Source organism: Hypanus sabinus, chromosome 19, assembly GCF_030144855.1.
Source record: "Hypanus sabinus isolate sHypSab1 chromosome 19, sHypSab1.hap1, whole genome shotgun sequence".
In the NCBI taxonomy this organism is placed as follows: Eukaryota; Metazoa; Chordata; class Chondrichthyes; order Myliobatiformes; family Dasyatidae; genus Hypanus; species Hypanus sabinus.
This window is the reverse complement of record NC_082724.1, coordinates 42,458,902-42,484,582: the sequence shown is the minus strand read 5'-3', so window position 1 is coordinate 42,484,582 and position 25,681 is coordinate 42,458,902. Positions and strand designations below refer to the sequence as shown.

At 38.8% G+C, this 25,681-nt stretch overlaps 1 protein-coding gene across 1 annotated transcript in view; it reads left to right on the top strand.

The window, feature by feature from the left end:
* Nucleotides 1-575: 575 nt before the first annotated feature.
* chl1b (cell adhesion molecule L1-like b) overlaps nt 576-25,681 on the top strand; it is a 547,507-nt gene continuing 522,401 nt past the window's right edge. The window contains exons 1-4 of the mRNA XM_059944908.1: nt 576-657; nt 5,850-5,867; nt 11,463-11,568; nt 24,911-25,104. Of these exons, the coding sequence (XP_059800891.1) occupies nt 576-657; nt 5,850-5,867; nt 11,463-11,568; nt 24,911-25,104 (400 nt within the window). The remainder of the gene's footprint in view (nt 658-5,849; nt 5,868-11,462; nt 11,569-24,910; nt 25,105-25,681) is intronic.

The following is a 25,681-nucleotide window of genomic DNA, read 5'->3' as shown; positions in this document are numbered from 1 at the left end:
CATATTTTTGAAGAAACTATTTTCAAAGGCTTTATTTTCATTCATGTCTAAATAATATTTTGAATCTTTTGTTCGGAATATTTGTAAAGTAGGATCCCCTCTAGCAGTAACAACAAATCCCAAAAGGAGCCGTGTGAATTACTTCCTTTACCCTATCACTGCTGTCACAGTAATCTGATTGCATAAAGTTCAATGTTCTGTTTGTCTGTGTGAAATCAGAACAAACTGAGAAAAGTAGACTTGCATTTGCAAATCTCTTGGTGGGAGAAAGTGGATATAAGCAAAAGGCATCTTATTTTAATGCAAAAAACTTGTATTCATAGAGAGGAAAAAAAGGACTAAATTGCATTGATGGTAAGATTGCACTATACCTTGCGACCTATTAGGGTTTACTTCAGTTTAAGTCCTGGACTGCATGTGGATTAATGCTGATTAATTTTCACCTTTTGTACCTCTCCAGATTCTGGTCAGTGTGATTCATGGCTATACGCTAGGCTGAACTGCAACTCAGTGGAATCACAGGAGAAATCTTCACATTTTTTCTTGGATCTTGTCTAATCTCCCAATTGCTGAAGATGATACTGAGCACAAGAAGTTTGCTATTATGTTTGCTGTGCTGGTCTAAGTGGAGTTCATCCATGGAGATTCCAGAAGAGGGTAAGACAAAATGAATTAAATATTTGCTTTCTATCTCACTTTCATTGTTCTGGATATCTAGTCTTAAGTGTCCTTATTGGTATTAGTTCTTTTCCCATCTTATCCTTATAAGCTACTGAATTTTAGGAAGTCCTCATTAATTAGAATGCTACAGTTGTTCCTCTTGTAGTGTGATTTTGAATAGTCCATTTCAAAATAATATGTATAAATTTGCTATCAATGTCAGCAACATTCTTGTCTCCCATTTTGATAAAAAATGAAGCACTCTGGATATTTAGAAAAATCAGTGTTTCCAAAAAGTGAATTTAATATTCAAGAGTTGAAGTGGTAAAAAATAATCCTTTTTATTGCCAAAAAATCTACAGCAAAATCCTATCAAGCTTTTGTAATTTTCTGATCCAGTTGCAACCAGCTACTGACGTGCAATAAATTATTGATGAGACTTGATCTATTATTCAGGCTTTTAATGTGGCTGCTGGGCATGGCAGCATAAATGTTCATTAACAGGATGTCTTATATGTGCAGTATAAAGAAGAACTAGCTACTTATAATAAGAAAGATAATTGAACAATTAATGAAGTAGCTATCATTGTGGTTTAATAAATGTAATGTTATAGCTATGTTATCCAGTGTTGTACACACTAATTGACAGATTTGTTGCTAATAATGTTTATGGTTTTCTTTTTAATTATTAATTTATACAAATATATAAATGAAAAAATATGATTCATAGGTGCTTATAAATATCAGAAGGTAGAGTATGTTTAAGACGATCAAAAATTTCCAATAATTTACTTTCTAAATTTTCATGAGAAATATATTCCTGTAATGACTGGCAAATCTGTTAAGGATTTTAAGTTGATTAATTGTTGAACTGGTTGCAATTTTGGGTCTGATTAATCTAATATTTGTGTGGTTTTATTACAGTGTAATTAAAGGAAATTAAATTAACTGTTGGCTATTAAATTTTCAGATGAGATTGAACTGGTAACCTATACTTCAGTAGATCCTGTTCTTGCTTCCTTCTATTATAGAAAGCAGGGATTTAGACTCCAGTACAATATGTTATCCAAGTAGAATTTAAAGGTAGAATTTTATCAAAAGCCAGACTGTTGGCACCAGGACAACCAATTCTGCCAGTAGCAATATATTTTTATGTTGCTGTCTGTTTTGTCTCAGCTGGGAAGTGCTAGCTTCCTCTATTTACTCTGTTAAAAACATTTAAATTAGCCCATCAGTGGAATTATGCACAAGAAGACAGATGAACAAGAGTCTAAACTTAACATTTCACCAGACTGTTTCAAACCAATGAATGAAATCTTTGAAAGAAACTTAACAATCAAGATCTGTTTAAAATTATGCACTTCAATATCTAAACAGTGCAAAACTTTACGTAAAAATTCTTAACCTAAACTTGGAAAAGTAAGCACCATTGGAGGGGATAAAAATGTCTGTCCTTAGTTACAAATATATAATTTGAATTATATATTTGCATTAATTTTAAGCTCATAGATGACCAAGCAAGTAAGCATTTGCTTCTTTGAATGTTCCACTCAGTTTTCATGCTCAGGTTATAAAAATACTAAAGAAAAGACTGGATAATATAGAGAGAGTGTGTGAGTGTGTGGGGGGAGGGTGGTGGGTGTTAGTTGTTGATGCTTTTAATGCTGCTTCTGCAAAGGATGGGATTTGGGACTTTGATGCTCCATCATTCATTCTATGAGGTCTCTTGTTTTGTGGGTGACTGTGAAGAGTACAAATTTCAGGTTGTTTATTGTATACAGTCTCTGATTAAAGGAACCTAAAAAGTTGTAATTATTGTTTTCATTTTTCATTTGCCTTTCCTTGGATCTAAAGCTTTCATTCAAGAAAGAAGTAAGTTTTCCTATTATAATTAAAGCCTGCTTTATCTGTAGTACTTCACAAACAACCTGTGCATGGATTTCTTCATTTACTCCAACTCAGAATTGTTTCTGACAAAATTTCCACATGAGTGCTCACCTTCTATTGAAAACTAAATGAAAAATTCTGAATCTAGGAACAGATGAGATAAATAAAAGGAGTTAAGCTCAACCAAAAGCATGAAACCACGACATTTAAATCAATGTACAGCTTATAGATTTTCAATTCAAATTGACTGACTATTGTGCTTGAACAATGCAATAAAATGCTTATCTAACAATGATTCTGCCCTCACTCACCACTAATTTCTTACACCTTGCTGTCCTGCTCAGTTTTATTTTCGTCATCATCAGTAGATTGAAATCAAGGTCCATTGCAAATCTAACTTGTTCTTTCCAAAGAGCATTGTAATGGAGAACTTAAATTAGCTGCCATTTCCTCTTTTAAAATTTTGAAACACAAATATGGTTTTATATAAGCACAACTCTAGGTCACAGCATTTTCAAACCGTTTTCAGCATTAGGACACCACAAATTTTACACTGCAGTCAATTCCTTCTTTTTATAAAGGTGAACTAGCAATGAGGATTGTGGTGGATTACTAAACAGCAATTCCAGCACTCATTATACCCAACACAGATAAGCAACTGTTAAACAATCACTGTATGTTTAGCGATCAGAAGTAATAAATCTTTTTAAGTAGTAAATAGCTTAAAACAATAACTCTACTGATTTGAAAATTTGCCTTGTAAAGAATGCTCAGCAAAGATTTTCAGGTGGATAGAATTTTTCTGTCAGCATTGACTCTTGTAATCCCTGGAATAGGTCAGCAAGGTTACTAAAGAAGTAATGTGGTTGCTGGAAAAAACCAGGCTGAAGCAGGAATACCTGTCATATAAATTAGCTGCCAAAGGCAGTCATGTTCTTGCAGCTCCTTGTGATGTAAAACCTCTGAGGGTCCTGTATTCTCATTCATCAACATTGGAGAATTGTGTTTACCTCGATGAATGCCAAACATCGAGAATAAGTCACACTACTGAATGCAAATGCATGACCTTCATGCCGGATGATTGACAGCATGCATCTGTGTAATGCTGATCACAAAATACGCAGTCAAAATTAATCAAAAAATTGAAAGATTTTTACTGTTTGGTGAAAGTAGCATACTTAATCCTGGAACGAAGATGTATTAACTAATTTGATAAGCTGTACAAAAAATTCAAAATTAATAATAAATTTTGCCCCAGCTAGGTTGTTGTTCATGATCAGCATCTACCCGGACAATGTTCATGGAACCACCCAGCTATCTCCAGCTCTCTGGAGACAAAGGTGCAGAGATGCAGTCATAGTTACAAGTTATATAGGATTACATAGGATGTGCATAACAAATAAGAGTGCAAGTGACTGCAAGAGTCTGTGTGACTGTATGTGAGACAGAGAGAGTCAATGCGTGAATGGACCTTCAGTCTTCATTAATAACATGGTTATAGAGGCCCAGTTTGAGATCAGTATAAAAATGTTTTTCCAGGACAAGATAATTGTGTTTACATTTCCTCTAAGTGGCAATGTCTCACTATACAAACCCATACTTTGAAGCTGTATCCCAGAAATTAATTATTTCTACTGAAACAACTACATTGAACCTTGTGAAAACATTCAGAATGAAGTGCTTAGCGTTGTCAGGCCACAGTCTCCTGGATAGTTTTAAGCAGGAGTATCTGTGAAAATTTCCAAAGTCTGCCAATTGTACAATGATGCCTTCCTCATTGTGTGGAACCTGTCAAGAAATTCTTCTTAGGATGGGGATGTGTGAGCAGATTTCTGGAGCATGACCATCTATTCAGCACTATTTCAATGTGATTATGAAATAAGAGATTACCTAATTTCCTTTAAATTTAAGTTGACATATATTTCTAACAAAATGTGCTGAGCTTCATTTTTATGGTTGAATACTGCAATTATTAGTTATCTTCCCATCTAACCAAACAAAATGACAGACTTTTTCCAGTTAAACAGCTGCCTAATAGCACAAGTGGATTGCTGTACTGATGTATTTTTAGACTATAGAATTTTGGAAGGCTGGAATACCTCAATTTAACGAGTGTGCTATCTCTCCTCCAATCATTTATGTCTGTGCAGGCATGAAATTTAAGCACAATTTTCTTCAGAATGTTTCAACCAAAATGATGTTAAGGTTATAATTCACTTTATTTCATGAAGTCAGCAAGGCTAGCAGAAAAAAATAGCATTTCATCTGGAGCAGCAGCATTGAATGAAGTGTTGAGAAATTGTGAAGTTAATCTGAGCTGATGTTTTGTGACTGCTTAATCTGAATCTGCTGCTCCGGGTTTCTTACCCAGTTTGCAGTCGGCAGGTGGTGTTGTGAAATCCATGTTTTTGTGAAGTTGTTGGCACATCTTGGAGGTTCAGTCCTGGAGGGGTTATTGTGATTCACCTGTGCCTGGCCAGAGTTGGAGGGTCAATCTTGCTGACAATCTCAATGTGCTGTTGGGTGGTGATAGGACCTCAGGTGGCTTAGTAAAGTGATCTTCACCCTATAATACCCAGACGGATGATGAACTGTGAATGCAAACATTGTCAGCTGTAAAAGCTGAGTCTGATTTTAATATTTTTTGAACATCTTCCTCATTTAAACATAGCAATTTAAAAAAAAAACTTGTAAACTGAGAAGTGTTTACACCTAAAAATGCAAGCATCGGAATATAAAATAAAACTAATAAAACTTTGCCTCCCTTTCTTTCTACAAATAATTTCCTTTGAAATAAATGGGATATCTGACCCAATACCAGATCTAACCTAGGGCAGGATCCAAGAGGTGATGTTATCATAATGCTGGTCATTCACAGTAAAACTGAGTTCAATCACTTGATACCATGTAGCATACTATTGGCAGAGTGACTTTACTGATCCAGCTTTTGAAGTTAATAAGATAAAGGAGCAGAATTAGGCCATTTGGCCCATCAAGTCTGCTCTGCCATTTCATCATGACTGATCCAATTTTCCCTCTCAGCCCCAATCTCTTGCCTTCTCCCCATATTCCTTAATGGCCTGACCTATCAAGAATCTATCAATCTCTGACTTAAGTACGCACAATGTCTTGGCCTCCACAGACACCTGTGGCAACAAATTCCACAGATTCACTACTCTCTGGCTGAAGATATTCCTCTTCATCTCTGTTCTAAAAGGATGCCCCTCTATTTTGAGAGAGGTCTTCTTACCTCAGAGCCCCTGACCATAAGAAATGTCTTCTCCACATCCACTCTATCGAAGCCTTTCAACATACAATAGGTTTCAATGAGGTCACTCCTCATTCTTCATAATTCCAGTGAGTAGAGACCCGGTCATCAAATGCTACTCAGATGACAAACCATTCAATCCTGGAATCATTTATGTGAACTTCCTTTGAATCCTCTCCATTATCAGCCAATCTTTTCTAAGATGAAAAAGTCCAACATTGCTCACAATATTCCAAGTATGGTCTCCCCAATGCTGTATAAAGTTTCAACATCACATCCTTGCTTTTATATTCTAGTCCCCTTGAAATGAATGCTAACGTCATATTTCCTCACCACAGACTCAACCTGCAAATTAACCTTTATTGAATCTCGCAAAGGACTCCCAAGTCCCTTTGCACCTCAGAGTTTTGAATTTTCACTCCACTTAGAACGTACTCTTGCTTTTTATTTATTCTACCGAAGTGCATGACCATACACTTCCCAACACTGTATTCCAACTGTCATATCTTTGCCCATTCTCCTAATCTAAGTCCATCTGTAGCCTCTCTACTTTCTCAAAACTACCTGCCCCTCCACCCATCTTCATATTGTCCACAAACTTGGCCATCAGTTCCAAGTCATTGACATATAAGGTAAAAAGAAGTGGTCCCAACAAAGACCTGTGTGGAATACTATTAGTCAATGGCATTCAAGCAGAGAAGGCTCAGTTTATTCCCATTCTTCACCTTCTGCCAATCAGCCAATGCTTTATCCATGTTAGTATATTTTCTGTGATACTATGGGCTCTTAAATTGTTAAGCAGCCTCATGTGTGGTACTTTGTCAAAGGCCCGCTACACCTGCTCCGCCATTCAATAAGGTCATGTATGACTTTTCCAATCTGTTGCTAATAACCCATAACTCTCATCGGTCTTCATCTGCTTAAGATTTTTTCTGAATTGTCTGAAGAGACTGCGGATGATGAAATCTAGAGCAGAAAAGAAGCGACTGGAAGAGCTCAACAGGTCGAGCATCATTGTGGAGACAAAGGGATAGATGACATTTCGGGTCAATGCCTTGCTTCAGGACTGAGAGTGTAAAGTGAATATAGCCAGTGCATAGACATGAAAGGGAGAGGCGAGACAGATGATTGGAGATGATGTTGAATTAGATGAGAGTGTGTCAATGGGCAGCTGGAGCCAAATGGGGCAAGAGATGGGAAAGGTAAACTAAAGGAAAAGAACTACAGGTATATGGTATATGGGTGGTAGGCAAATGGAATAAAATGGAGGAGGGTGATGAGTTTAAGTAATGGAGGAGGGAGTCATGAAAAAGGTGAACAATGAAAGAGAGATCATGAATGGTCTGCTGATAATAGGAAAGGAACACAGAGTGTGATTTACATAAAATTGGAAGACTTAATTTTCAGACTATTATGATTTAGGCTTCCTAGTGTCAGGGATGCTGTCCTTTTAGTTTATGGTTGACCTTGCTGTGGCAATGGAGAGGCCAAGGACAGTGTTTGGTGGGAGTGGGAAGACCAGGTGAAATAACATACAACTGGAATCTCAAGGTGGCCATTGTGAACAGAGTGCAGGTACTCTGCATTATGGTTGCCTAGTCTATGCTTTGTCTCATGTGTCCAGAGGAGTCACATCAAGAGCACTGAATAGAATAGACAGGCTGGAAGAAATGCTTGTGCATCTCTGCTTCACTTGGAAGGGCTGGTTTGGTCCCCGAATGACGATGAGATAGAACATACAGGGTCAAGTGTTGCATCTCCTACAGTAGGAAGGGATGAGTGGACCAGGGACTTACGTATAAAGTGGTCCCTGTGGAAAAGGTAATGGGTGGGTAGGGGGAGAGAGGGAAAGATGTGGTTTGTGGTGGGATCATGGAGTAACTGGAAGAGTAGTGAAGGGTGATGTTCTGGATGAAGGGTCTACTGAAATGAAAGTTGAGGACCAAAGGAACTCTCTGTTCTGATTGGAGAGAGAGGGTATCAGATCAGGTATGTTGGAAATGGATATATCTGACAGGATTTGTGACTAGCTGTCTTGCAATATATTTTTCTCAAGCTCACAGAACGCTGTCACAAAGCCAGGTTAAATTTACTGTAAATAGACCAAATGATATACAGTGCAAATGCACAGTTCCATCTCATAATTATAATATTGAAATTGTTATTAGAGGTTACTAACAAACTTACAATTAGTAAAAATAGCAATAGCTGAATATAACATTTGAAATTGTTCATTATCTGAGATAAACAATGTCAAGACAACTGACGGTAATTGGCGGAAAAAAAGATTAATTCCATATTATTGTGTTTATTTTAAGTCAGTGGAAAGAACTTTGGATGAAAACCCATTTAGTATTACTAACAGGCAAATTTCTTGGCCATGGCAGGTAAATTTACAAAAGGAAAAAAAAGGAAAATATTCATAGTGCTCATGTTAGAGTGTAAATAGAATAAAGTATCCTGACTGTCATTTGTTGATTGATCGAGGTGTGTATGAGCTGTGGGGAGTCCCATATCAGGAATACAAGTTGCGCTGAGAAATTGGAAAAAGTGGGCTTTTTAAACTGGAAGTTAACAAACCCTGGTGATTCTGTACAAGTGTGAACAAATGATTAAGGAATGGATGAAAATGAACTAAATGCTGACTTACTTACCACTGATGTCTCATACTGGAATGAATAATGAAATGTTTGAAGTAGACCCAATAGTGCAGTTAGTATAGTCATTGGGAACTTCTTTCCATATAAAAATAGGTCAGCAGCTTTTAGGTCTGGAGACAAAAATCCCCAAAATGTGAAAGATAGCAACTTCTTGTTATCACCTCTGTATCAATGGCTTAGGATTCACCAACTTCCCTCATAAAATTACAAACAAGAGAAAATCTGCAGATGTTGGCAATCCAAGTACACACATAAAAAAAATGCTGGAGGAAATCAGCAGGCCAGGCAGTATCTATCATCTATGGAGAAGAGTAAACATAGAAACGTAGAAAACCGACAGCACAATACAAGCCGTTCGGCTCACAAAGTTGTGCCGAACATGTCCCTACCTTAGAAATTACTAGACTTACCTATAGCCCTCTATTTTACTAAGCTCCATGTACCTATCTAAAAGTCTCTTAAAAGACCCTATCGTATCCGCCTCCACCACCGTTGCCAGCAGCCCATTCCATGAACTCAACACTGTCTGTGTAAAAAACTTACCCCTGACATCTCCTCTGAGCCTGCTCCCCAGCACCTTAAACTTGTGACCTCTTGTGGCAACCATTTCAGCCCTGGGAAAAAGCCTCTGACTATCCACACGATCAATGCCTCTCATCATCTTATACAATTCTATCAGGTCACCTCTTATCCTCCGTTGCTTCAAGGAGAAAAGGCCGAGTTCACTCAACCTGCTTTCATAAGGCATGCTCCCCAATCCAGGCAACATCCTTGTAAAACTCCTCTGCACCCTTTCTATGGCTTCCACATCCTTCCTGTAGTGAGGCGACCAGAACTGAGCTTAGTCTACGTTTTGGGGCCAGACTCTTCAGCAGGACTGAAGAAAGGAAAATGAGGAGTCAGAATTAGAAGATGGGGGGGGGCGGGGGGGAGGGAAAAAGCACAAGGTGACACATGTAATCAGGAGGGTGGTTTGAAGTAAAGAGCTGTGGTTGATTGGTGAAAGAGATACAGGGCTAGAGAAGCAAGAATCTGACAGGAGGAAAGAAGGCTATGGAAGAAAGAAGATGGAGAGGAGCATCAGAGGGGAGATGATGGACATGTAAGGAAAAAGGGAATGGGGAATGGTGAAGGGGGGGTAATTGTTAGAAGTTTGAGAAATTGATGTTCATGTCCTCAGGTTGGAGGCTACCCAGATGGGATATAAGGTGTAGCTTCTCCAATCTGAGTATGGCCGCATCGCAACAGTAGTGGAGAGCATGGATTGACATGTTGGAAAAGGGAAATAGAATTAAAATGGGTGGCCTCTGGGAGACTCCACTTTTTCTGGTGGACAGAGTGTAGGTGCTCACTGAAGTGGTCTCTCAATCTACATCCAGTCTCACTGATATACATGACATCACACAGGGAGCACTGGATATAGTTGACAACTCCAACAGACTCAAAGGTGAAATGTTGCCTCACCTGGAAGGACTGTTTGGGGCTTTGAATGGTAGTGAGGAAGGAGGTGTAGTGGCAGGTGCAGCACTTGTTCTACTTGTAAGGATCAGTGTTAAGAGCGAGGTCAGTGGGGAGGGACAGTTGGACAAAAGAGTAGCAAAGGGAACTATCATGCTCAGTCAGCTTCCCCCTTAGCCAACTCTGTATTTCTTTCGCCAATCAACTTTCCAGCTCTTTACTTCACTCCTCCCCCTCCCAGTTTCACCTTTCATCCTGTGTTTCTTCCTCTCCTCCCCAGTCTAACTCTGACTCCTCATATTTTTTCTCCGGTACTGATGATGTGTCTCAGCCCGAAACATTGACTGTACTCTTTTCCATAGAAGCTGCCTGGCCTGCTGAGTTTCTGCAGCATTTTGTGTGTATCCCCTCATATAATTGCCTGGTGGACTAACCTTGACAGTACAAATTACAAAGGTGTATGTTCATCAGACATAGTAATGAAGACATTGGAACTTGAAAGAAATTTGCCATATTAATTTTGTTGCAATAAATATTTACCTTTTGTTACAAAGCTGTTGCCTGGGATGGGAAGCTGATGCATGCGGACTTTAGTTCAGTTGGGCCTATGTTCACTCAAGGTTAAAAGAAGATCAAGGAATCCCTGAGAAACGTACTGCATTCTAACAGGACTGGACAGAGTAGACACAGGAAGAAATCTTCTGGTGATGGTGGACGTAGAGTTACGGCTTAATGATAAGTGGCTAGCCGGTTAAGTCTGTGTTGAGAAATTTTTGTTCTTTCTGAGAAAGTTGTGAACCCCTGTGAAATCTTCCATTACAGAAAGCATTTGAGGCCAGCTCATTAAATATATATGAAAAGGTGTTGTGTATTTCTTGACAGGGGGAGAAAGAAGGAACTGGGCACTGAATTAGAATAACAAGCCCTATTGATATTTAATGGCAGAACAGGCTTGAATGGTGAAGTGGTCCACTCGTGCTCCGTATTTCATTTGAAAGAATGTGCTGTTGTGTGATATTTCCTCTACACTTAACAAATTCTGTCGAGCGTTTTTATTTATCTCACAGTGATGCAAGTATTTTTGGATAAGCAGGCATTAAAATTAAATGTTTCCATGAGTCTTCTCTACTATAATCCTGGATATTAAAAAAAATAAACCCAAATGAATTGCGGCAATTTAAATTCTACATGCAGTGCAGTAACTGTTTCTGAGAATATACTGTTCATAATATCACAAGCAGATTTTTCAAATTATTTTCATACAGCTAGAAGTGATAACTCTGGGAAATGGATTATTAAAAATATTCATTAAGACTTCATTACTGCATTCAGTTATGAGAACTGCTTCGACAACTTGACCTCTAATGCTTCAGTATTTCATATGATGTTTGAATTTAGCTCTCATAAGCCTTTAAAAGAAGAATTAGTTAATTGTGAGAGTGAGTGATTAATTGATTTGGAATTATATTTCACCCTTCCATTTTATTATTGCAATTTAATTAATGTTTTACTTGAAAATATTTTTCCAGTTCAGCAGCCTCCAACTATAACAGAGCAGTCGCACAAGAAGCATGTTGTATATCCAACCGACGATTTTGTTATCAAGTGTGAAGCCAGAGGAAACCCAGCACCATTGTAAGTATTTACATTTGTACCATATAACACAGATTCTATAAGAAGCATTGATTATCTACTGAACAAGTGATAGCTTAATGATATCTGTAAAACATCTTTTTATCTGGTAACTTGCCTTTGTTCTCACTGTCAAGGATGACCCAGCCTAACATCCTATACAGTAGACTGCATTACACTTAGGTTTAATTGAATAAGGTAAGCTTCCCTACCACACAAATCTGTGGCCATACCTAGGTGGTGATGTGGTATCTCTGCAGTTTTGAATAGAGATGTGTTTTACCAATGAAGCTTGAGTGTCATGTAGTCTTCAGTCTGGCATTCCTGCTTGGCCAAGGAGATGAGGTCAAGAAGTACGAGACAAAAGATGATCTGACTCTAATCTCTGAACAGGAAAGCAGATGGTTGAAGAACCTCATTGATGAATGAATGTAGTGCTGGCGGATTCATATTTTATTGTTTTGGTATACCATTGCCATTGGTCTCGTACTCATTTTGTACAAAGGATCAAGGATTGGTAGACGCTAAAATAAATCATGTGCCGAACCCTCGCATGCAGCAATAGACAAGGGGTAATTGGAACAGGTGAGTCTGTCACTGGGAGTCTCAGGGTCAGCCCTGCATGGGCAAGTGCCTTCCAGTCTCGACCCAGCTAACAGGAGTCACCAGCCACTCGTTTCCAACTCATCACCTGTGGCCTATTTAAATCCAGCTCTCCTTCACAGTCCTTGTTCACCTATTGAACCAGCCATCCTCAATCAGTTGCTGCTAGCCTTCAGTTTCCTTGTTACCTTGTCATGTTAAGTATCCATTTCTGCTCTTGTTTTGCGGCCCCTCATGACTTGTTATTTAGCAGGCTAGGCAGCATCTATAGGGAGAAGCACTGTTGACGTTTCGGGCTGAGACCCTTCATCAGGACTAACCGAAAGGAAAGATAGTAAGAGATTTCACTTTTAAATTTTAAATTTTAAATTTAAATTTTACTCCTTTGTCATTAGGGCCAGAGTTGAGCATGGCTGTATGTAACAGACAAACCCTTCTCACCATTTTACTTGCAGCTATACTGCTTCTCAGACGCCACCAGGAAAAAATAAATGGTATAATTTTCAGTTCTACCTATCTGAATTCCAAGTCCAAAACCTGAGAGCTATGAATCATTAGACAGACATACACTGATAATCCTGCACCCTGAAAAAAATGTCCAGTTCATTCCAAACATCTTCCAAGTTCTGTGCAAATATCGGGGACTTGCCACCAATGCTGAGAAAGGAAAATCGTTACCGCTGCCAGTACCGGGACATCTACATATTATCAATGTTGAATTAGAAGTTCTAGATAAAAAGGAACACTTTACTTACCAAGGGAGCAAATAATGACATAGATGATCATCTTTGGATCTCAACCCAAACTCTGTCAACCCCACCACTCTACGAACAATACTATAGTCATGCCAATTCTTATCACTGTAAAGCCATAGGGAATACTTCGTTCAGTACCATCAGCACAAACTCCAGTCAATCCTTAGAATCAAATGGGAAGAGCACTGCACAAATGCTGGTGTTCTTTCCACAGTCAGCATCGCAGGTATAGAAACCAGAGTTGTTAAAAAGCAGTTGTATGGGGTCATTCATGTTGTGTGCATAATGGATGAATGTTCACCATTCCGACGCTCACTACATTTGAGGCCAAAACATTTATAGAGGTCAAAAGAGGTGTTAGGAAGATGACCTGAAAACTTTCCTGTCTGAAGAAATTTAGTATTGATACTGATAGCTGGGAAGTTTTCAGGTAAGCTTTGTAGAAAGTATTCTCCCATTTCAAAGACATTTGCCTCTCTTAGATACTGTTTATTGAAAAAAAGAAAGTGAAGAAAAATAGAAAATCAACAAACAAGCCAAGCTTTGGACAACACGCATGACAAATGTTCCAGCATTTGAACTGCAAATGGTCCTATTTCTTGAAAGGGATTGCAAGGAAAGCAAAGGCATTATTCTCAAGTTTTGCCAAGATTAGAGTATTTATTGATTCAGAGATTTAGTACTTGGAATATTGTCCTGTATTCCTGTCAAAAACTTTTGAAGTATAAGAATTTAATGTTATGATTTTATGAGTTAAAATTCCATGGCCATTAATTAATATTATCATTTATTCCAATTAACCCTAAGCTTGTGCTCTGTTGATAATTCTGTATTTGCAATGAGACCTCTCTGCTGCCATTCCTTTCAATGTTTGAAAGTTCTCTCTTTCTTTCATTATTGGCTCAAGAAAAGCATAATTCCACTATGTTCAGTATTTATAAAAGTCAATAACTTTGTTTTCTGATCAGAAACATTGTAAAATATCCTCTGGATAGCATGGCTGTAACTCTATAGACATTGTATTCAATTGGAGAATAAGAAACTTAGGCCTTAAATTTTAATAATTTCCATTAAAAAAATTTGAAGCTAAAATTGTCTAAAATAAAAAAAATAGATAGATTAAGAAAATATCTTGGAGCTGATCCATTCAGCACTTCCCCTGGCAAGTCCTCACAATCAATGGAAGACCATTGTAAAATTGCCAGTGTCCATAGCCAGCACTGCCAATATTGACAAACATCCCTGATGAGGTGTCTTGGCCTGAAACATTGACTGGTTACTCTTTTCCATAGATGCTGCCTGGCTGCTGTGTTCCTCCAGCATTTTATGTGTGCTACTAATGTCGAGACCAAGGCTGTTAAATACCAATTTTATGCAGGAGGCTCACTAAGTTGATAAATTTACAAAGACATCCAGAGTTAGACAGCAGCTGTAAAGGGTTTCATGATAAGTAGTGGAAGGTATTTAAAGAGTCATTTCATGATTCTCACTAAATATCACATTCAGGTATTCAGGAATGAAGACTTTGGGAGAAGTTTGATCGAAACTAGCAAACTAAGGAAGTTAATAATGGTGGCAATTTCAAAGGAAAAGCATACAATATTGTGAAAATCGGTGGTGGATTCAAAAAGTTTAGAACCAGTAAAGGATGATATAAAAACTGAAACAGATTAATAATAAACTAGCCAGTAAAAAGTAAACAGGCAGCAATTCTACAAATATGTATAAAATAAGCCCTTTAGAGGATAAGTTTACAGCTGACAAAACAGCAAAGACTTTGTTTCTGACTTGATTGTAGAAGCTCCTAAAACATTACAACGAGTGTGGAATAAGATAAAAATGATGAAAAGATCTTTAAGTACTTATTGGAGAAAAGATAGCATGTAAAGTTATGGGACTTAAGTCTGAATGTCCCTTGGATCTGTTGATAGCTGACTAAATTGTTGTTTAAAAGCGACTGATGCTTGTGATCTTCAAAAATCCTGCACATTCTTCAAAAATCACAATAGATTTGAAAATTACAAATGCAACTGATCCATACAAGAAAGGAGACAGAAAGCAGGGATCTATAGGCCAATTGTCTTGACATGATCATTAAGGAAATCCTGGAAAAAATTGTTATTTCTAATATTATTTCAATAACTATAGCAGAACTTTTATAAGTAAGAGAACCAAAAAGCTTTGGCTAAGTTTTATGATAGTGAAGTATTGTTTAATTGATTTTATTGGCGGTCTTTGAGAATAGAGTGGACCAAAGGGAGTCATAAAGGCAGTATATTTAGGTTCCCAGAAAACATTTGGACAATAAACATACAGAAAGAGCTTATTCTGTTTTGGAATATGTTAACATGGCAAGAGATACACAACCTGTAGAAGATGTCACAAATATTTCAACAAAATTTCACCAGGCTGACCCCTAAGATGAATAATAGCCAAAATAGGAAAGGTTGGGCAGGTTAGATCTTTCATTATGAAAGTCAGGAGAATTTACTGAAACCTTTTAGATTCTGAGTGGTCCGGTAAAGCTGAATGCTGAGAAGATGTTCCCTCCCATAGGCAAATCCAGGTCTGTAGATGTGGTTTCACAATTAGGGATAATCTTTTTATAACAGAAATGGAGAAAATTTCTTCTTGCAGACTGTCATGAATCTTTCTTCTTCTTGGGCCCTTAGCGCTCAGTGGAGCAAAGGCCATTGTTGACCTCCCATCTCCATTGCCCTTGGTTCTGAGCAGTTTCTTGAGGGTAAACAAGGAGTAATATTCACTCTAAGGTGTGCACATCTGCACATGCACACATCTTTCACTACTCGTGCACAAAGAAATTTAAACCGCGCACAAAAGTTTCTCACCCTCATTTTCATGTTAAATATATTTCACGATAGTACACGATTATAGTTCTTTTTCCAGTTTCTGATGTGGGGTGTGTTGACCACATGGAGTTTGTGATGATTTGCAGATTTTAAAACTGGCTCATTTATACTGTTTTTATTGAAGAAATTATTGTTTCAATATGTCTAATTTTAAAGAAACAAAGGGCGTGAAGTGCAAAAGAACTGCTAGTTCATTTAAAGTGGAATGGTTTATTGAAACGGTGGAAACTGCTACACTGGAAGCACATGAGGTCAGGAACATGCAGCTACAAGTAATATTTATGCTCAATAGAGAAGCTAGTATTATCTGCGTGTGTTGTTGTGATGCAAAAGCTGCTGGAGAATTTGCAAGTAGGAAAAAGTGGAGTGATATTTGGAAATTTGACATCATTAAGCAAAACAAATCACATGTGCACAGTGCGCAAAATTTTGGGGTTAAAAATCCTTCATTGCCCGCAATGGGCCTGCTATATACATTTTGTGAGAGTGCAGAAGAGTGACAAAGATCAAACCCGAGGAGATCAAAGTTCTTACTAACTGTGTTTTGCTAACTGTTAAAATGAATACCTCTAAATATCAAATTCAGTGCACACATGTTGCACTGAGCAAAAAAATAGCTCAGCACAAGGCTTTTGCATACACTGTTCATTACAGATTTGAGGGAACACTGGCGAGGAGTGTCCCCATTGTCTAATTTCTGCCTCGATGTCTCTCCTTCATGTATTCTTTGGACATTGCTACCTCTTTCCTTGGAGATTCCATTTTAATGCCTAACTGATGATGTTGGTAGGCTTCCTCAAGGTGTGGCCCATCCATCTTCATTTTCATTTGCATCTTTTTGTCACTTTGGATTCCTTGTTGCTGTTTTCCCACAGTGACTGGCTGGTTATTTTGTCAGTATATCTGATTTTTAGGACCCTTCTCAGGCACTGGTTGATGAAAACCTACAGTTTTTGTCATACCTTCTTTGTTGTTCCCCAAGTTTCTGAGCCATTTGGAGCATTGTTTTAACATGTGAATTAAAAATTCTGATTTTGATGTTCCTTGCTATGACTCTGGATATCCACAAGATGTTGAAAAGTACTCTGGCCTTGTTGATCTTGACTTTGACATTCTCATCTGTTCCACCATATATATTCACATTGCTTCCAAGACAGATAAAGGAAGTCACTTCTTCAAGGGGTTGTATCTTTCATCACTATTGGTCTATTGCTGGTGCAGTTTATCTTCATCAATTCATTTTATCTACTTTGGTGTTAGACCCAGCATGGTAGAGCTAACAGTCAAGAGTGTTGATTTCTCTTGCATCGATTGGTTAGAGCTAGACAATTGGGCAATGTCATTTGCAAACTCCAGATCATCAAGTTGCCACCACATAGTCTACAGGATTCCATTTCGTCTTTCACTTGTCTGGTTCATAAACCGGTCTATTGCCAACAGGAATAGAAAAAAAGTCAGCCAAAAATCCCTGCTTCACCCCATTGTTGGTATTGAAGCTTTTTGACTGTTTTCCTGCATGTATGACTTCGCATGACGTTGTTGTAGGAGGTCCTGATGACATTGATAAATTCCTGTGGTATTTCATAATGGTTCATAATTTTCCATAGGGTATTTTGCCGAAGCTATTGAAGACTTTCTTGTATTCGATGAGGGTGATGTAGAGAGAAGTACTGTATTCCTTTCAATTAATTGTTCTGTAATTATTCTTAAGGTAATTATCTGGTCCATTGAGGAACAATCTTTCCTAAAGCCTGCATGATGGTCCTTTAGTGTTGTGTCAATGGCTTGTTTGAAAGCATTGCAAAATAATTCTGATTAGCATCTTTCCAACGGCAAACATTAAGGGTATATCTCTGAAGTTTTTACTTGTAGATCACCATTCTTTGGAAGCTTGATTAAGTAAATTGATTAGTTGGTATTCAAGTCTGTTGGTGCTTCTGGAATAAAAGGAGATTCCAGAGGAGGTGGTATGTTCAGAAGCTCATTGAAGTATTATGCCAATGTTGGAGCTGTTTGTCTTCCTTAGTTAGGACATGTTCATCTTTATCCTTTATTTGGGTGCTGGTCTGGTTGAATTTACCAGCTAGTTTCTTGGTAGTATTGTATAGTTCTTTCATATTCCCATTTCCTGAGACGACTTCTGCTTGTGACACAAAGGTGTTGTTGTAATCTTTCGTATCCTTATTAATATTTCCCTTATTTCCTTGTGCCCTCTGTTCCTCCACTTTCTTGTTCCTAGTTCTGCTTCAAATGCATTTTTCTTTTGAGTGTTCTTCTCCTGTTGATTGTTTCCATCACTCCTGATTTAATCCACTCCTTATACACAAATATCCTTTTTCCTAACACTTCATCACGTTTCCTTTATTGCCTCTTTTACAACAATCCATTTGTCTTCGATACCAAGGTCTTTAAGTGCCTGTGGGTAGAACTCTGAGCTGTTTCATTGTCTTGCAGGTAGCTCACATTGTACTTCAGTCACCAAATGGGTGGTGCATAGCTTCTTTTTAGCTTCATCCATACCTTGCTGATCGGAAGATGGTGGTCTAATTTTGCATCTGCACCATGTTTCACTTCTATCTCATGGAATGATCTTCGAAACTTCTTTGAGATGCATACGTGATTGATTGCTTCTCTGTTACCTTGTTTGGTGACATCCATGTTGCCTTTGTGTACTTCTTTTGATAACTAGTTTGAAGTTAGCACAAGTTTCAGCAAATCTCCGTAGTTCAACCCAGATAAGTGTGAAGTGGTTCATTTTGGTATGATGGCAGAATATTAATGGTAAGACTCTTGGCAGTGTGGAGGATCAGCGGGATCTTGGGGTCTGAGTCCATAGGACGCTCAAAGCAGCTGTGCAGGTTGACTCTGTGGTTAAGAAGGCATATGATGTATTGGCTTTCATCAATCATGGAATTAAATTTAGGAGCCGAGAAGTAATGTTGCAGCTATATAGGACCCTGGTCAGACCCCAATTGGAGTACTGTGCTCAGTTCTGGTCGCCTCACTACAGGAAGGATACGTCTATCATAGAAAGGGTGCAGAGGAGATTTACAAGGATGTTGCCTGTATTGGGGAGTATGCCTTATGAGAATAGGTTGAGTGAACTCAGCCTTTGCTCCTCAGAGTGACGGAGGATGAGAGGTGACCTGATAGAGGAGTATAAGATAATGAGAGGCATTGATCGTGTGGATAGTCAGAGGCTTTTTCCCAGGGCTGAAATGGTTGCCACAAGAGGACACAGGTTTAAGGTGCTGGGGAGTAGGTACAGAGGAGATGTCAGTGGTAAGTTTTTTTTACTCAGAGAATGTTGAGCGCATGGAATGGGCTGCTGGCAACGGTGGTGGAGGCGGATACGATTGGGTCTTTTAAGAGACTTTTATATAGGTACATGGAGCTTAGTAAAATAGAGAGCTGTAGGCAAGCCCAGTAATTTCTAAGGTAGAGACATGTTCGGCACAACTTTATGGGCTGAAGAGCCTGTATTGTGCTGTAGGTTTTCTGTTTTCTACTCTATTTTCTAAATCATTCCCCATTTTCATTCATTTATCTGAGACCCTGTTTTCCCTTCACCTGTTCATATCCTGCATTATCCCTGCTGCTCTTGGCATTAAAATCACCCATGACAGTAGTCGGGTCTTTTCCCTTCCCTTTGCTGATGGCTCCACTGAGTGTGTTGTAGAACTGTTTTTTGTCTTCTGCATTTGTGTAGTTGGTGTATAACATTGGATAACTCGAGCTGTTATCTTGTTGTGCTTGGTTATAAAGTTAGCAATGATGATTCTGAAACGGATGACTTTCTGTGCAATCATGGCTCTCCGTGCTTCTGGTATCATCACGAAGGCTACACTCTCTGTATGTGGTGCATCGTTGCTCTGATGGTCTGAGCAGATGACAATTATCTCGCCTGTCAGTCAAGTCTCTCCAAATGACCACCATCTTGTCTCATTCAGTCCAAGAATTGACATTTTGTACCTTTTCATATAATTTGCTACAGTGCTGGATTTTCCTGTCTGATACATGGTTCTCAGATTTCAGCTACTTAAGGTCTTTGATGAAAAAAGAGCTGTTGGCAGTGCAGGATCCTGTTGAGTTGCCTTGTGCTGCTTTATGTGCTCAGTTGATGATGAGCCTCTTCTCACAAAGTCAATAACATGGTTAAAGTTCATCAATATTTCTGTAATCCTTTGTACAGGAGATTGGCCTATACAGCTTCACCAAACCCCTGTTGGCTGGCCTTATCCATTTCCACCTCTCATGATGGAGATGTAGGGTTGGACTTTAAGAACCTCATGAATCTTTATGTGAAAGAATTGCAGAAGATGAATTACTGAATATACTCATTGCTTGACTAAAGTTTTGGTTTATACTGTAATGGGCAGGCGAATGCAGCTGAGATCATGGTCATGTCAGACATTTACTTATTGTAGGGGAGAACAGACAGAGAGTACCATGAGGCTGAACCCCTTCTCTTGACCTTCAAAGTATGTTACATAAGAATGATAAGAGATTGAAATTAAAGAGATAGTCAAATTTTATGTACATAAAAATTTGAATTCACAGAAGAAAGGCAGAATGAGAAACTGGACAAAATTCTGAAAAAAAGAAATGCGGACAACAGAGAGATATTCCAAAGTCAATAGATAATAGACAATAGGTGCAGAAGTAGACCATTCGGCCCTTCGAGCCTGCACCGCCATTCTGAGATCATGGCTGATCATCTACTATCAATACCCAGTTCCTGCCTTGTCCCCAAATCTCTTGATTCCCCTATCCATAAGATGCCCATCTAGCTCCTTCTTGAAAGCATCCAGAGAATTGGCCTCCACTACCTTCCGAGGCAGTGCATTCCAGACCCCCACAACTCTCTGGGAGAAGAAGTTTTTCCTTAACTCTGTCCTAAATGACCTACCCCTTATTCTCAAACCATGCCCTCTGGTACTGGACTCTCCCAGCATCTGGAACATATTTCCTGCCTCTGTCTTGTCCAATCCCTTAATAATCTTATATGTTGCAATCAGATCCCCTCTCAATCTCCTTAATTCCAACGTGTACAAGCCCAGTCTCTCTAACCTCTCTGCGTAAAATAGTCTGGACATCCCAGGAATTAACCTCGTGAATCTACGCTGCACCTCCTCTATAGCCAGGATGTCCTTCCTTAACCCTGGAGACCAAAACTGTATACAGTACTCCAGTTGCAGTCTCACCAGGGCCCTGTACAAATGCAAAAGGATTTCCTTGCTCTTGTACTCAATTCCCTTTGTAATAAAGGCCAACATTCCATTAGCCTTCTTCACTGCCTGCTGCACTTGCTCATTCACCTTCAGTGACTGATGAACAAGGACTCCTAGATCTCTTTGTATTTCTCCCTTACCTAACTCTACACCATTCAGATAATAATCTGCCTTCCTGTTCTTGCTTCCAAAGTGGATAACCTCACACTTATTCACATTAAACGTCATCTGCCAAGTATCTGCCCACTCACCCAGCCTGTCCAAGTCACCCTGAATTCTCCTAACATCCTCATCAAATGTTACACTGCCACCCAGCTTAGTATCATCAGCAAATTTGCTGATGTTATTCTCAATGCCTTCATCTAAATCGTTGATGTAAATTGTAAACAGCTGTGGTCCCAATACCAAGCCCTGTGGCACCCCACTAGTCACCACCTGCCATTCCAAGAAACACCCATTCACCGCTTTCTTTGCTTTCTATCAGCCAACCAGTTTTCTATCCATGACAATATCTTCCCCCAATGCCATGAGCTCTGATTTTACCCACCAATCTCCTATGTGGGACCTTATCAAATGCCTTCTGAAAATTGAGGTACACTACATCCACTGGATCTCCCTTGTCGAACTTCCTGGTTACATCCTCGAAAAACTCCAATAGATTAGTCAAGCATGATTTCCCCTAGGAGGGCCAAGATGGCCTGTTTCCGTGCTGTGATTGTTATATGGTTATATGGTTAAATCCATGCTGGCTCGGCCCAATCCTATCACTGCTATCTAGATATGCCACTATTTCATCTTTAATGATGGACTCTAGCATCTTCCCCACTACTGATGTTAGGCTAATAGGACGATAGTTCTCTGTTTTCTCTCTCCCTCCTTTCTTAAAAAGTGGGATAACATTAGCCATTCTCCAACCCTCAGGAACTGAGCCTGAATCTAAGGAACATTGGAAAATGATTACCAATGCATCCACAATTTCCAGAGTCACCTCCTTTAGTACCCTAGGATGCGGACCATCTGGAGCTGGGGATTTGTTAGCCTTCAGTCCCATCAGTCTACTCATCACCGTTTCCTTCCTAATGTCAATCTGTTTAATTTCCTCTGTTATCCTACGTCCTTGGCCCATCCATACATCTGGGAGATTGCTTGTGTCTCGCCTAGTGAAGACAGATCTAAAGTACTTATTAAATTCTTCTGCCATTTCTCTGTTTCCCATAACAATTTCACCCAATTCATTCTTCAAGGGCCCAACATTGTTCTTAACTATCTTCTTTCTCTTCACATACCTAAAAAAGCTTTTGCTATCCTCCTTTATATTTCTGGCTAGCTTGTGTTTGTACCTCATTTTTTCTCCCCGTATTGCCTTTTCAGTTAAGTTCTGTTGTTCCTTAAAAGTTTCCCAATCATCGGTCTTCCCACTCACCTTAGCTCTGTCATACTTTTTTTTTAATGCTATGCAATGTCTGATTTCCTTTGTCAACAACTGTGGCCCTTTTCCCCCCTTTGATTTCTTCCTTCTCCGGGGGATGAACTGATTTTGCACCTTGTGCATTATTCCCAAGAATACCTGCCATTGCTGTTCCACTGTCTTTTCTGCTAGGATAACTGTCCATTTAACTTTGGCCAGCTCCTCCCTCATGGCTCCATAGTCTCCTTTGTTCAACTGCAACACTGACACTGATCTGCCCTTATCCTTCTCAAATTGCAGATAAAAACTTATCATATTTTGGTCACTACCTCCTAATAGCTCCTTTACTTCAAGATCGCTTATCAAATCCTGTTCATTACACAACATTAAATCCAGCATAGCCTTATCCCTGGTCGGCTCTCGTACAAGCTGTTCTAAGAATGCATCCCGTAGGCACTCTACAAACTCCCTATCCTGGGGTCCAGCACCAACCTGATTCTCCTAGTTCACCTGCATGTTGAAATCCCCCATAACTACTGCGACATTACGTTTGCCACATGCCAATGTTAACTTCCTATTCAACTTGCACCCAATATCCATGCTACTTTTTGGGGGCTTGTAGACAACAACCATTAGGGTCTTTTTGCCCTTACTGTTCCTCTGTTCTATCCACACAGACTCTACTTCTCCTGATCCTATGTCCCCCCTTGCAAAGGACTGAATCTCATTCCTCACCAACAGGGCCACCCCACCCCCTCTGCCCACATTTCTGTCCCTACGATAGCACGTATACCCTTGTACATTCATTTCTCAGGTCTGATCTCCCTGCAACCATGTCTCTGTTATCCCAACAACATCATAGTTACCCATTTGCACCTGAGAATAAATGTCAAGTATAAATGTCTGTACCAGCAAGAAGGAGAGTGATGATAAAATGATTAAAGCTGCAGAGTAAGTTGGAGATAGCTCCAACAGTAATTAGAGATTTGGAAAGAATGATCATCATTACAAATGAAAGACAGATTGTTGCTCATCTCTGTGAAGCAGAACCATGCAAAATGCTGGCATCCACTAAGTTCGTTTCTCCAAAGAATCTGATTTTCCTCAGAAATGTAGCTAACTTTAGGCTTTGTTTCCTGCATCATGATCACACAGAAACTATGCCTAAGTCTTTGCCAGTTCCTGCAGTGATGAAAACGTGCACTGAAATTTAGTGATGGTGTTATTTGCCTGTTTCAGAGCATAAACTTGGCACTAACCAGGTGTTGCTAATTGGAATAACAGAAAGTAGCCGCGAAGGGCTTTGCAGCTGCTTAGTCCTGGATGAAGAGTTGTTTCAAAGAACAAATGCATTGAGTTTAGTAAATGCGAATGTTCAGCAAAAAGACATAAAACATTATCAGAATAAAAGTGTTATAATATTGGAAGGATTTTATTTGAATAATTATTAGAAGAGTTCGTGTTGCTTCTGATTTACGATCACATTTCAGCATCAATGTGTTATTTCCTTAAGTCCAGGAGAATTGCATTGGTTTTTCACGACATTCAGATTCTAATGGAACTTATTGTAAAATAGTCAAAACCTAGGTTCTGGGCATACCTACACTTGATAACAGTACAAATAATCGCTGACTTTCGCAATTCAACTATTTTACTATTAACTTGTATGACTGTCCTGGAGTATGTGTGGGGTAGCTTGACTGGAGTCTGAATGCACATAACTCAAAGTACCTGAATTCTCCGAGAAAACTGCAGCTAAGGAAGTGCTCAAGTTCATTTATGTTCAGTTATCTCAGAGATCTAACTGTATTCACATTACTCCTTTAACTGTAGAACAAGAACAAACGTCTCAAGTTGGCAGGATTTTTTGACAATGAGCAGTACAGAGAAATTATTGTTAAGGTGAATCCATTCAGTCCAGGATCAGCTGTCCAGATCTCCCTTTGGGTCAGCTACAGATAGTGTGTTATGTTGACAAGTGCTCATTTCAGTTGGAAATGAAACACTGCTATAGGTAAAGCAAAAATAAAGTATGTGGAACTTAAGTTTATTTTCAACCCACATTGTATTTCAAACCTTCTATATTAATGCTGCAAGAATAACACAATTTTTTTCAAAAATGCTTGATAAGCATAGTTTATTGATTGTTATCAACATGTGTCCCCTTTGCTCAATGAGGACTTAAAATTGTATACACATTTTTTGCTGAATTATTTATATCAGACTTATCCTCAAATTATTTTTCTTCGCATGCTTGCTTTGGAAGTAAACAGAGCAATGGCATTTGGGTTGGCTTTATTTACTTTTGGAACTACTATTTTTAACATTGTGATTCTTCACCTTCATTTTCAGGTGGTCAGCCTTGTCTATTTTCTTTATGGCCAATCTGATCTGAATTTTAATAGAATGAATGTGTAATTTAAGTGCAGAGAGTATACATCAGAAAATATAGTAAATTAATCCTCGTTTATATTGTAGTTTTTGGTGGACCAAGGACGGCAAAGAATATGATCCATCACAGGATCACAGAGTGATTCCAGCTTCAAACTCAGGGACATTCATCATTAAAAACAACAACGGCAATTTGAAGACATTTCAGGGAAAATATCGTTGTTATGCGAGCAATGAACTGGGGACAGCAATGTCTGAGGAAATCGTTTTTACAACTGCAAGTAAGTTCATCTTAGTTTCAATGTTCAGTTTTGTTTAAAAGAAATCTCAGAGTTGAATGCATTAATTTTGAACTTAGTATTAGCATAATTTAGATGACAGTTTTCAATATTAGTTGACAATCTATGAAGCGTCATGTGAACAACGCAGCTCCAAACCAGAACATCATGCAATAGAACCTTCAAACTCGATGAATATTTTCTTGCAGTCACACAGGCAGTCCCAGCGTTGCACAGCACATTACCCCAGGCTACTGTGGGAGGTGAGCGAAGAGATTGCTGATCCTCTGGCGCTGATCTTTGCATCATCAATGGAGACGAGAGAGGTTCCCAAGGATTGGAGGGTTGCTGATGTTGTTGTCTTATTTAAGAAAGGAAGTAGAGATAGCCCAAATTATAGACCAGTGAGTCTTAATTCAGTGGTTGGTAAGTTGATGGAGATTTATGAGCATTTGGAGAGGCATAAAATGCTTAGGAATACTCAGCATAGTTTTGTCTTAGGTAGGTGAAACCTTTGAATTTTTTGAGGATGTAACTAAATACATTGATGAAGGTAGAGCAGTAGGTGTAGTGTACATGG